Genomic DNA, 12778 nt, shown 5'->3' on the forward strand with positions numbered 1-12778 from the left:
AGCTGATAAACTATTGACCAGAGAGAGCTTTGAGCAGCTGCCTCAGAGCAGCAGAAAGCACAAGTCTAATCAGCTCTGATAAGTCAGCACACCACAAACTGCTCACTATTTACTGAGAACTCATAGAAAGGCTATTTCAAAGTGGAAATGTGCACGATCTGAACTCTAGCACTGATTGTGTCTAATCCTGAGCACTTCCCCATGGAATTTAAACACTGGGTAAACTGACAAGACCACAAACCAGCAAACTAATCAGCTAATGACAGCTACTACAGTCCTAATTAAAGGCCACAAAAGAGGGGTTGTAAATCTTTTCATTAGTATGACCTGGCCCACTGATCCCATAGGAAAATTAAAATGGAACAGACAAGCTCATGTTATTTTCCTGGGGGGTTTTCGTCTTTCGAATGAACCAGTAAATCCAATAAAGGTGAACCAAAATATTGATTCAACCCAAATTCTTTTCCCACATACCTCTATGTAGAAACACGGGTTAGAACAGCAGAGCTCAGCCTGCAACTTGTGTAAATTCTGTATCTGTAGTCTGGGGCTAAATTAAGTCCAGTGTAAAACCACTGTACTGGATTTTTTGTCACTTTCTCCACTTTTCAAGGCCAGTTTGGACAGGGATTGGAGCAATCTGATGTGGCATCCCTGCCCAGGGCAGGGGGCTTGGAAATCGAGGAGTTTTAAGGTTCCTCCCAACCCAAACCATCCATGATTTCTGATTCTGTGGCCCTGCCAATGGAGCAGCACAAATCCTCTCATTGCAGAGGCACTGCCAAGCAAAACTCTGCTCTTCCCTCACCTCTGCAGCCTAAACTCTTCCCAGTGCAGAGAAAATCCCGGAGCTCCCTGGGCTCATCCACTCTTCCCAGGGCAGGAAAAGCCGTTCCAGAGTGAAGACTCCTAAGAACCAGGAGCTGGAAGGAGCTGAGTGACACCTGGGCCGTTCTGTGCTCTAAGAGGGGCTGTGAAATGTCAGCACCTCTCAGCCCCTCCGGCCTCTGGGCAGGCAGAAGGAGCAGTCTCTGGTCCCCAGGAGGGGGAGGAAGGAGCTGCTGCCCTCGGCTCTGTGTGCTGTCCTGGCCACTGCTGCGATCCAGTTCTCCTTTCTGGTGGTTTTATGCTGGTCCGCAGGGATCTGACACGGGCAGCAGTAAATGCCACAAAACACACACAGAGCCCCCCCAACAGCTGCCCCTGCTGGTGTGAGGTGCTGCCAGTGCAGGAGGGAGCCGTGCCAGCCCCAGCCTGCACTGGAGACAGCACCGCTGGCTCCATCCCTCACTGCCCGGCCCCCAACCTGCTCAGGATCTGCTGCGGGAAAGCCACCAGAAGTCTGTTCCTTGGGGTGTAACCAAAAAGCAGAGCTGGCAAACACAGAACTGTGTACACAGCAAGACTTATTCATGGGCCAGAAATAGTGCCTGGGTACCAGCAGAGCTCAGCACGTGGGTTTTACACCAGAGATGACTCCTTAAACCACTCCGGTTTTCATCTGGATGCTGAGATCGAATTAAAAAGGAAAGTCGCTACCAGGCTAGCTGAAGGGTCACACGGGACTCAGCATCACCATTTCAGCTGTGTCAGACCCGAATTCTCTCAGAACAAAGCACTCTTTCTCCTCTGCTCAGTGATCCATCCCCCGGGGTTCACATCCATTTGCAACATCTTCATCACCCACTTGTCCTTCCTGGCTCCATCAATGAACTCGTCAAGAGACAGCTGCCCTGTGGGTGAGAGCAGGGCACAGATGGGCACTCAGAACACGGGAGATAAGAGAGGAGGCAGGATTCCACCTCGGTGTCAGATAAAATGCTAATCTGACCATCTTAGGGGATCCCCCACGTCTGCGGGCCAGGCAGCTGAAAGACGAGCCAGGGGCTGTGACCCAGCGCGTCCCCACCCAACGGGACAACGGGACACTCCGGATGCTGCAGCGGCTCACCCAGGCCCCTCCAGGACCCGTGCCAGTCAGGTCCTGCAAGTCCCAGTCTGACTGGAACCCGTGTCCTCACCCAGCTCTCTGTGCTGGCACTGGGACCTGCCCTCTGGCTGCTGGGGCTGTCCGAGTGACACCACAGCTGACTGCCCCAGCAGCGACTCCCCGGTGTTTTACATCAGAATAACAACGAAAAAGATTCCTCCCTGCTCCACCAAGACTCTTTTGGCTCTGTGGAGCAGAGCAGAACCAAGCCCAGCTGTCCGTTGTGAGAAACACAACAGAGCCAAGTGATCTCTGGCCAGCCAGGATCAAAGGCAGCCAGCCCAGCTCAGGTGAGCTCTCACCGGGCAGGAATGCAGCCTGTGCCACCCATCACTCACCATCCCCGTTCTCATCCACCAGCTGAAATATCCTGTCCACCACCTCCTCCGGTGTCAGCAGCGGGGTCCTGTCCTCCACGTCCGACCAGCACACCTTCTTCAGCCTGTAGATAGACTGAAAGGAGCTCACAAGTTAGGAAAAGGACTGGAAGATGAAAAGCAGTGAACTCTGCTGTCATCCCATCGCTGTGAAGGTCTTTTTCAAAGGCTGGGGATTTAACCTTTCTGGAAAGATCTGCCCCTGAGCAGCCTCAGAGCTGGACTGGAACCTCTGGCCTCATGCCTGCGCTGGCTGCACATTAATTACCTCATTTGCTCTGTGAAGCTGCTGCCCTCCTGCTCTCCTTACACTCACAGGTCAGACCCCAGGGCTCCTTTGCAAGGAACAAAGGGAGAGTTTCAGATGGGACAAATCACAGGCCCCGAGTGTGATTTTTTGCTGCCATCCAAAGGCAGGCACATCTGGAGTGACCCAGCCCTCTCTCTGGGGCAGCTGTGTCCAGGCTGCAGATCAAGCCTGTCTCAGCTCATATTTTGACCCATAATTTCTGCTCCCATCTGCCACAGGAAAGGGCCAGACTTTATCTACTCCTCCCGTGGCACCATCTGTCCCTGGTTACCTTTACTGCTTAGGTTGAAGGGGTTTGTCTAAAGTCTTCCCAAAGAGGGGATTAGCAGTGGCCTCACAGTTCTGGGCAGTTCTTGGCTGACCTCAAAACTGTAATGGGAGGAGGCCCAGACAGGCTGCCCTGCTTTCACACCTGCTGCTGCAGGTGACTGGCTGCTCACCTTCCTGGCCAGAAGGCCCTGCTGCCCACAGGGCAGCTCCTGGCCCTGCACTCTGCTGAGATGCTCACATGGGGGATGAGCAGTGCTTCCCAGGTAAGAGCACAGGTACTTGTGCCTGGCTGCCTGCTCAGCCCCACAGCATCCTTGAAACCTGATTATCACAAGCCCCATGCACCTCAGAACATTGCCAAAGAGCAGGGATTGCTCAAAGAAGGGATTGGGCAATGCCCACTTACCTCAACGATTTCCAGCAGCTCAGGTTTATCTATGCAGCCGTTCCCATCCTTGTCATACACTTTGAACGTCCACCTCAGCTTGTGCTCCAGTTTTCCCCGTAAAACGAGATTCAAGGCAGCTACATATTCCAGAAAATCAATGGTGTTATCCTGTGCCAACAGAGAAGCAGCAGCTGGGTAGAAAGTGGATGGAAAAGTGCTTTACAACTTCCAGAAAAGCTGCCAGAAGGACAGGGCACGGGACAGGCGTTTGTCTGGCACTTGAAGGAAGGTTTGTAGCAGTTCAGGACCAGCAGCAGGCACAGCCACACCCTGTGCAGCCAGGCTGGGCTCCTCCCACCTTAGAGACAGAGTCTCTGTCCTGTTAGAAAACTCCTGTCAATTAGGAATGGGACTGCATCTTTTATGCACAGTTTGCTCTGCTACCTTTTCCCCACAGCTTTCATAAGGAAATTTGGGACCTGAACCTTTCATTTTTTGCAGGAATTTGGTTTTTCACAACTTGGAGTTCTGAGACAAGCCTGACCTGCCCACATCTTCCAGGGCCTTTTTAAATCCTTTCCCACAAACTGACTTTTGCTGCCACTTCAATGAGATTTTGACCCTATTTTCAAAGGGAGCTTGAGGGAGATGAGTTGACCAGAGATGAACAACCTGAGTCCCCTTTTCCTGTATTGACACAAGGAACAAACATCCCCACAGCTGGAATATGATCAGGAGCTTCAGGAAAAGAATAATTGAGCCACTTGGCAAGTGCTGCTCAGCCAAGGCAGCTGAGAACGCAAAGCATCCCAGGCTGCCCGTGCAGCAGTGCAGGGATGCAGGAACTGTGGATAAACCACAAAACCCACTTTCCCCAGGTGTCTCATGACAAATACGGCAAAGGGAATCAAAGCCAGAATGGCTGAATTGTTCAGCATTCCTCTGCTTCTGGAAAGCAAAGCTAAAATTGATATTTTATTACAAACCACCTGCTCCTACCTGATACTGACGCTTCCTCCAACACAGAACAAGCCTGAGTAGGATTTTCCTGCACTGTAATTTCCCCTCTACCTCAACAGAGAAATATGTTTGCCATGTGGGAGCCTTGGCTATTTGGGGGTCTCAAAGTGTGACTGCCTCAGTTTGAACTTTTTAATCCACCCTTAGTCCCTTAAGGGGACATTCTGACCTTAATTTAGGTGGAGATTTGAGGAGATAAATCCAGGCCAGCCTGTGCTCCTTCTCCTGCCCTCGCTGGTCCCTCGTTATATATATAATAATATATAAATAAATAACTGTAAAACCTTCTCAGCACTTACCCCGTTCTTGTCAAAAGCCCTGAACATGTTCTCCACATACTCTGCTGCTTCCTGGTTGTCCTGGACCCCGAAGAACCGCTTAAACTCGTGCATGAAGAGGGTCCCACTGGGACATTCCACCACAAACTTCTTATACCATTCCTGCAACTCTGCAACATCAATCTCTCCTTGCTCCCCTTCGGCATTGGTGAACTGCTGTCCCATTTTCCTCCGGAAAGCAGGATTAAAAACAGAAGGAAAAGAAGAAAAACCCTGCCAAAATCCTTTGCTCTCTTTCTTCTCGCTCTCTCGTGCCTTTCTCTGATGTCAATGCTGTGTCTTGCTATGTCACCTTCCCTTTTTGGTGCTTTATTTTCTATTCCTCCTCCCCTGCCCAGCCCCTGGCAGCTCCGTGTGCTCCCCAGGAGATCTCAGAGTGGCTCCTCTGCCCCGGAGCACTGAGCACTGGGCACGGATAAAAATAACTAAAGATCATTAGGAGATTCCCACCCATGAGCCCCAGAGACCTTCAGATGTTCTGAGCTGTGCCCTATTTAGAAGGAAACTCTAGGGGCTCAGGCTCTTTCTATACATTAAAACCTCCCTGTCAAAGAATTTGGGAGCAGAGGTTCCCTGTACACACAACACACAGCCCCATTCTCTGTCCTGTAGAGTTTTCTAGGGGGGAAAAAAGGGATTATGGGGGAAGGAACATTAATCTTTGCAATGCTGGCTTGTATCACCTGCCTGTGGGGGTTGCTCAGTGCTTCAGTGAGATGGGGCATAGGAAAAACAACAGCTACAGAGAGGGAATCCTGAGAAAACAAACACTTCCATAGAAAAACCTGCTGATGGATTAAATAATCGAATGCCTTCTGTGGGCTGTGAGACAATTAGTGAAGGCACCTAGATACACACTTATTCCTCTTATTGCCACATCTCCTCCTTAAAGCTTTAAGCTAAGAAGAGCAGGAATTGCTTATTTCCATATTTTTAGAGCATATTCTCCTTATTCCCTTCCCCTCTTTGTGTCCATGGAAATTCTCCTGCTTACCCCTTCCCCCTGAAGCTCATTTCTGGCTTTGGTGACAGACACAAAGTGCAGCTCTTCCCTGGGCTCGCTCCTTCTGTTCAGCACACTCAGAGCCACGGCTCAGCCCCTCCTCTAGCACACACAGAGCCCTTTCCTCTTCCCCAGCAGCCACCAGCTTTTCTGCACACCAGACCAATAGTTCTGAACCCAGCCATTATCTGTGTCAGAGGAAAGAATGACCTGAGCTATAAATGTGCCCAAGCCAGCCCAATGTCTTCATTAAGAGGATTGGAGCAGCATTAATAGGAAACCATAGATTCTCTTATCCTAAATGCCAAGGCCCAGATGGATTTAAGCTGCTCACTTTTTGGAACTTTTTTGGTGTTGGTTAGGTAAGAAGAGCCTCTCTCATGGAAGAATACTGGTTAAGAACCTGGCTGAAAATTGAATTTGATATTGCAGAAGAGTAGAGCAATTCATGCTGCACTGCCAGAGTGGGATTTGGTCTGAATCCACTCACACCTGCAAGTGACCCAGCAGACCCAGTGTGTGTGTATATATATATATATATTTAATATATATATTTATACACACAGAGATTTTTTTGGGAAGGGCCAGAGAAGTTGCCATAAAATTTAAGACTGTTCTATTTCAGTTAAAGCATTTTTCTCTAATGATATTCTTATCTATCCTCGTGCCTAGAAGAATGCAACACAATAATGAAGTCAACGCTTCCTTTTGGGAGTGCTTCAGCCGAGCTTCAGCCCCTGACTCGGAGATGCCTCGTCCACAGCAGAGCAGCTGTGGGGCTGCCCACCAGAAAAACAAAAGTAGATCCATCCCCCCATTTTTCTCTTCACTAGAGCTACTGGAAGGAAGTATTTGGTAGCCACAGTCATGTTTATAAATGATTTCATATAATTTTGGAATTATCTCGGCTGGTGAGCCCAGGAGTGCTCCCTGGGTCACAAAGAGCCCCAGGCCACAGAGGGGCTGCCAGGACAGGGTGGGAAGGATTCATTCCTTTTTCCTGCAGCACAGCTGGGGAGTTTGGGATGTGCTGGGGTGAAGCCTCTCCACCATTTTGTGCTGCTCTCCTGCACGGAGCTGCCTGCTGGAATGCGAGTGCTGAGAGCACACAGCAAGACTCCACATGCCCAGGACATTGTCTTGACTCATTGCATAATTTTGTTTTGCCTTATGGGAACTTGGTGATCTGTTCCCAGGAGAGAAAATGGTTCCTTTTTGTTTTGATGACTGCAATCTTCTCCAGCTGGGAACAAAGGGCTGCAAGAGGCCTGGAGTACAAAGCCCAGCTGCTGCTGTTGCAGGCATCATGACACACAATCGTGTTGATAAAATAGTGATATTAATTTGGCACTGAAATAAAGTAAATCCCATAGCTCCTGGTATGAAAATTCCTCTGCACATCCTCTGTGTGCTCTGCAGGCTCCACTGAAAGAGCTGCTGTCTCTCAGCCAGCAGGATGTCACTTCATAAGGTACAGTTTATCAGCCAAAAGATCTCTTCATTTGATTAAAAAAAAATGATGCAGATAGAGGTAAATATAGGCAGAGAGAAGTAAAAACAAAAAGAATAATTTCTAGAAAACACCACAGTGCAGAGGTTGGTGCTGTTTGTCTGCCTGAAGGAGCAGGAGCAATGCTCTGTGTGTTGTGCCAGAGCGAACACTTTGGATGCTCAGTTCCAGACAGTAACATCTGACTGCACGTCCTGCCTCATGAGTTATCCCTGCATTATCACCTCTGCAGCTCCAGAGCTGCCAAGTTTCCCAGCCAAGAGCATGGAAAAAGACAGCTTATTTCCCGTCAGCTCCCTACCCCAACGTGCTGCCACACGCTTCAGCAAGGGCTGGTAGAAACTCAAGAGGAAAAAAAAAAAAACACCAAACCCTGCAGAGGGCTGGGTAGACTCATTTGTTTGGCATCTGTGCCGGTGCTGGGAAGGCAGCAGAGGCTGTGGCAGAGGCAGCAGGGTGCTGGCAGGCACAGCTGCCTGCCAGAGGGGACCAGCTGCAGGGACACTGCAGGCAGGACTGGACCCATCTCCCAGGCTGCAGCTCCCAAGCTGGAGCAGCCCTCACCCAGCTGCTTCGCCACATTGCTTCATTTCTTAAAATCCCCCAGCCCCGACCTGCCCCCGGCCCCCACCTGCGGCTTGGGCATCTGAGTGTGCTTCCAGTGGGCCCGGGAAGGGCAAAACCCTGCCCAGGCACTGCCAGCCCTGCCCAGCCAGCCAAGGCAGCAGGAGCGTGAGCAGCAGCACCGCTGGTGTCCCCTGCCACAGCTCCCAGCCGCCCACCACAAACAGCCAGCCCAGGGCATCCTGACCTTGCCCGAGTCCCAGGTGGACAGAGGCGTGGACAGCAGGAATGCAGGGAGCTTTTGTGCTGGCCCGTCTGAGGAGAGATCAAAGATCCTTCAGAGCTTGGCCTGGAGTTCAGCCCAATACCTCCCTGTGTCTCTTCCTGGTTGTTCCCAAAATTGTCCTACCCCTGCCTGCTTTATACAGCAGGAATAACAAGGGTGTTTTACTCCAGGAGCAGCTGTCCCTTGATTTACACGTCAGGAATGGTCAGGTACCACGAACGAAACCCATCTCACCCAGCACAGAGAGCGCTGACCTGGGAGTGTCACATCTTGTCTTCTGCTTACCGCCACAAAGATTTTCTTACGAGCAGACCAACTCCTGCATGTTTCCTCTGAGTGGGATTCCATGCTGGATGAAGCCTGAAATATTTAATTTGCACTTGGTATCCAGCAAGGCAAACTTCCCCAGAAAAACAGTGAATTGTTTTGTCTCTGTGTGAATATCTCCAAGATTTTGTCTAGTTCCAACCTCTTGGCTCGGGACTGAGCTGTGGGTGTAAGTCAGCCTTCCCAAAGTCAGGGTTCAGCATTTTCCACAGTGTTCATGGGAGAAGGAAAAGGGAAATTCCCATATTTTTTCTGGTTCATTGAAACTGAAAGGTGAAGTATTGTATGATCCTTGAAACCAAGATTCACCACTGAGTCACGGTTCTCCACCTACGAGGAAAATAAATAAGACGCGAGGCTGGAGGGCAGGAGCCTGTGGAGGGACCAGGGAGAAGCTGCTGAGCCCCTACCCAGGGGTAGGTGTGACCCCGGAGCGGGGATGGAGCCAGGAAAGAGGGATATTTTTATGCTTTTCAGAGAAAAATCCGTGCGCCTGTGGCTTTAATCAGAGCTGACTTTAGGGTTTGGCTTCATCCTGTGTTATCATTGACTGGTTATGGATTTATACGGATGGATGGATGGATGTAGGACAAGAGCAAATGTACTTAGGTTGCGCTAGGGGAGGTTTAGATTGGATATTTGGGAGTATTTCTTCACTGAAAGGGTGGACAAGCACTGGAACGGGCTGCCCGGGGAAGCGGCAGAGGCAGCGTCCCTGGAAGTGTTCAAAATCCCGCGGATGTGGTGCCAGGGGACACGGTTTGGTGGTGGACCCGGCAGGGCTGGGTTAATGTTTGGACTCGATGATCTTCGAGGTCTTTTCCAGCCTTAATCATGCCGTGATTCTATGGCTCAGCTGAATAAGCTTTGAACTGCGAAAAAGCCCAGGAACTTAAGGCTTTCTTTCCAAAATATTCCATTTAAAAGGCAAAGATATCGTGCTTAAAAGCAAACTTCCTTTCTTAAATACTCCATGTACCAGGGGGAAAGAAATATCCCGTTTGGAAGTTTCCAAATATTGCGTTTGACAGGAAAAGGGTCGCGGCAGAAGGGCGGGGTGCGGGGCGCTCCGCCGGTCCCGGAGCCCCGCGCGGGTTCGGGGGCGATCTGCGGGGGCGGGGCGGGCGGCGCGGCTGCGCCGAGCGCACCTGGGCAGGTGAGGGGCGGGCCGGGCCAGGTGAGGCGGGGCAGGTGAGGCGGGGCAGGTGAGGCGGGGCAGGTGAGGCGGGCCGGGCCGGGCCGGGCGCTGGGCGAGCGCGGCCGCCGCTGCCCGAGCGCCGCTGCCCCACGCGCGGGCCCCGCGGGGCGGCCCCGAGCCCCCGCGGGACGGACCCGCCCCAGCCCCACGGACGGACAGACAGACAGACAGACGGGGTGAGCCGTGCGGCGAGCGGGGATCCGACAGCAGCGGCCCCGGAGCCGCCCGGGCCGGGAGCCGCCGGGCGCGGCCCCGTCCCGCGTGGGGCTCCCGGGCGGAGCGGGGCCGGTGCGGGCGCGGTGCGGAGCGGGGCTCGGGGCACCGGCGGGGCTCCGAGCGGGGGTCCGGAGGCTGCAGTGCTCGGCCCCGGGGGAAGGGCGGCGGTGCGGGGGCGCCGTGCGGGTCCGGGCGCGGGCGGGAGGGCAGAGCCCGCTGAAAACGCCAATTTACCGCTCCTTGCCACCGGCTCCGCGGGCAGCGCCGGGCTAGCCCCGGGCTACGCCTTCCAGGTCGGTGTAAAGCGAGGCCTAAAGTTAGGGCAAGGCTGGTGTGTTCCCCCCACCCCCTCACCCGCTACAGTCTTCGGATCGCAGCTGTTGCACCCCAAATCCCCACACTTTGTGCAACAACTCGTGCCCCTTCCAATTTCAGGGGCTGCCTGGCCGTGACGGCGGCTGAGGTGACCAGACTGGGGTGTGCAAACTGGGAATTCAAAGAGTCGATCGTGTTCAGGTGTGTTGGGGACAGCAGGGGTGGTGGGAGGCAGGAGATGTACGGAGCTCTGAAATGTGGGAGCCCCAGGTTCCGGGTGTAGGGAGGTGATTCAGCGTTGGATGGAAATTCAGCCTGTTTCTCTGTGAGAACGTTTGCCTTTGAAAAAATGAATACAGGTCCATGAAATCCAGGATAATATAGTCAAACAAAGGTAATGAGCAAGGAGAGGGGTCTGTGGGTTCACAGCAGTGAACCCCGGGAAGATTCTTCCATCTTCAGAGGCTTTAATGGATGAGGTGGAGCAGGAACTCTGAGTATATTTGGATCTGCAGGCGAGGAGCAAAAGCATCTGTGCAGCAAGGCTGAGTTGGGCTTCAGGATGGCTTTCCTGGTGCTCCGTGTGCTGTTGGACTGTCTGGCACCTCACCAGGGCCCGAGTGTCAGCACAGCTGGCCGAGGCTGTCCCTGACCTTGGTCACTCCTCTGCAGCCCTCCTGGGAGAGGCTGCAGGCTGTCTGCTCCTTCCTGACTTTGAGTGGTTCTTGTCGGGCTGAATGTCTCCAAGGAGAAATACTAATAATTAGGGTACAGGCAGTAATTACATCACTGACCAGAGATGCATTAGCAGCACAGGGATGTGCTAATTATCCCTATAAATTGAGTGGGAATAAAGGGAGCTGGATAGTCCCTGGGTTTGTGCGCTGAGGAGCCTCGAGAGAGGGCCAAGCCTGCCTCGGCAGAGCCTGAGTGTGCACAGACATTCCCCAGGTGTCTGGCATTAGTGGAACCCACCGGATCGAAGTTGAAGGTTGTGAGTGGCTGACTCACCGTCTGAGCCCAGCAATGGGATTCAAGTTGATTTGCTCTCAGTTATTGTGTCAACAAGTCATTGGTGATAAAAGGTCATAAAGCATTGTAGTGTGGAGCGCTGACAGACGCTGTCTGCGGGCCCAGGACAATCCCAGCCAGCACCCACCTCGTCACCCGACTCTGCTCTGAGAGGGGCACAAATCCCTCCTGTGCTGGGGATTTGAATTTACTCCGTGTCTTGCAAAAGTGTGTGCACAGCAGGGACTGCTTGTAAGGTTAAGTGTAAAAGAGATGGTGGAAAGCAGCCCCACTAAGGATTCTTCAAAATGACACTTTTTTTTTCCTTTTCAAGAGGTATCAGTACCTGATTTTGGTCTCAATTCCAAGTCCAGGATTGACCTGGACTTTGTGTCTTTGCAAGCACTCTTCTGAAGATTTAATGCCGACAGCATTTTCAGCATGGAGATCCACCACAGCAGAGTTTCAAGAACACTAAAATAATTTTGATGATTGCTTCCTGATCCTTTGCAGCTCCTGGGAAACAGTCTGGTAATGTGCCCACACATTTTCAAACTAATATTTAAAAATGGTTTGCAGTTGAAGCTGAACATTTTCTTTGCAGAAAAGATAAACAGATAAACTGAGTTGTGTTCGGATTAATTTTGTGTGAGCGCTTGCCTCTGAATGGGATCTGCAGGTATTTGAACAAATAAAACCTGTTCCTAGACTAGTTCTTGGATAGGATTTTTTTTAATCTTCTCCATCTCTGCTACCAGACACATTTTGCAACTCCTCCAGCAATATTCAGGGCTTATGGCAAAGGTTTACTTGTCATGTAAGTGCTTTATTAATGGAAATATTTGTAATTTCTCACCTCTGTTTCAGGATTTACAAAGGAATATGGAAGATGCACCTTCTGAGCACACGCCTAGTGCAGAAAAATCCCAAAATCTAAAGATACTGAATGTTGCCTATTCTTAGAGAGGGACACATGTTAATTTTGTTTGTTTGGCTTTGTTCTACACAAGGAAAATATTGTTGGCTGGCTTCGATTGTGTGAGCAGCACAGGGCTACTTAACAAAAACATTAAGTAAACAGCAGTCGATTTTTAGCAGCAGTGCAGGCAGACCTGCAGTTCATGTCCTTCTGGATAAACATCCTGGTTATTACAGGTCACTGCTGTTTGCCAATGATTATGCTGCATTCAGGGCTTTCACGGAAAAGTCATAAAATGGCTTTCAGAGTCTGAGTGTGGTAAAACAGCCCCTGTGCCTCAGCCTGGCCCCTGCACCTTGGCTGGGCTAAAGCCTCCCAGTCAGGTGAGCCTTTCTCCTCCTGGGTGCGAGTCTGACAGGACTGAAGGAGCAGAGATCAGATCGGCCCCTTCTCCAAGGTGTTTGTGGAGGCTTTGGAAACTCTGCTACCTGTTCTCGCTGTGGCTACCTGTTCTTGCTGTGGCTTGTTCGTGGCTTTATCTCCTGCTCGGGGTTTGCAGCCCAGGTCTGCTCAGGGCTCGCGTTCCGTGTGCTGGTCGAGCACAAATAACGCGCTCTGGAACACTGAGTGTGAGCTGTTGTCCTTGTAACAGTCCTGGGCCCCGCTTAGGAAGGTGTGTGTGACTCTTCCTGGCAGAGGAGTCACCCAGCTGGATCTGAATTGGTGCTTTCAGGGT

The 12778-nt window shown here is 51.6% G+C and overlaps 1 protein-coding gene across 1 annotated transcript; it reads right to left on the minus strand.

The window, feature by feature from the left end:
* Positions 1-1605: 1605 nt before the first annotated feature.
* On the minus strand, positions 1606-4965 carry GUCA1B (guanylate cyclase activator 1B). The gene is made up of 4 exons (XM_068173163.1): positions 4655-4965; positions 3354-3503; positions 2329-2443; positions 1606-1733 (listed from the first exon to the last, which is right to left on the minus strand). Exons 1-4 carry the CDS (start codon positions 4856-4858, stop codon positions 1606-1608), a joined length of 597 nt encoding a protein of 198 aa, XP_068029264.1. The 5' UTR covers positions 4859-4965.
* Between the last annotated feature and the right edge of the window lie 7813 nt (positions 4966-12778).

This window comes from Anomalospiza imberbis, chromosome 26, assembly GCF_031753505.1.
Source record: "Anomalospiza imberbis isolate Cuckoo-Finch-1a 21T00152 chromosome 26, ASM3175350v1, whole genome shotgun sequence".
Classification (NCBI taxonomy): domain Eukaryota; kingdom Metazoa; phylum Chordata; class Aves; order Passeriformes; family Viduidae; genus Anomalospiza; species Anomalospiza imberbis.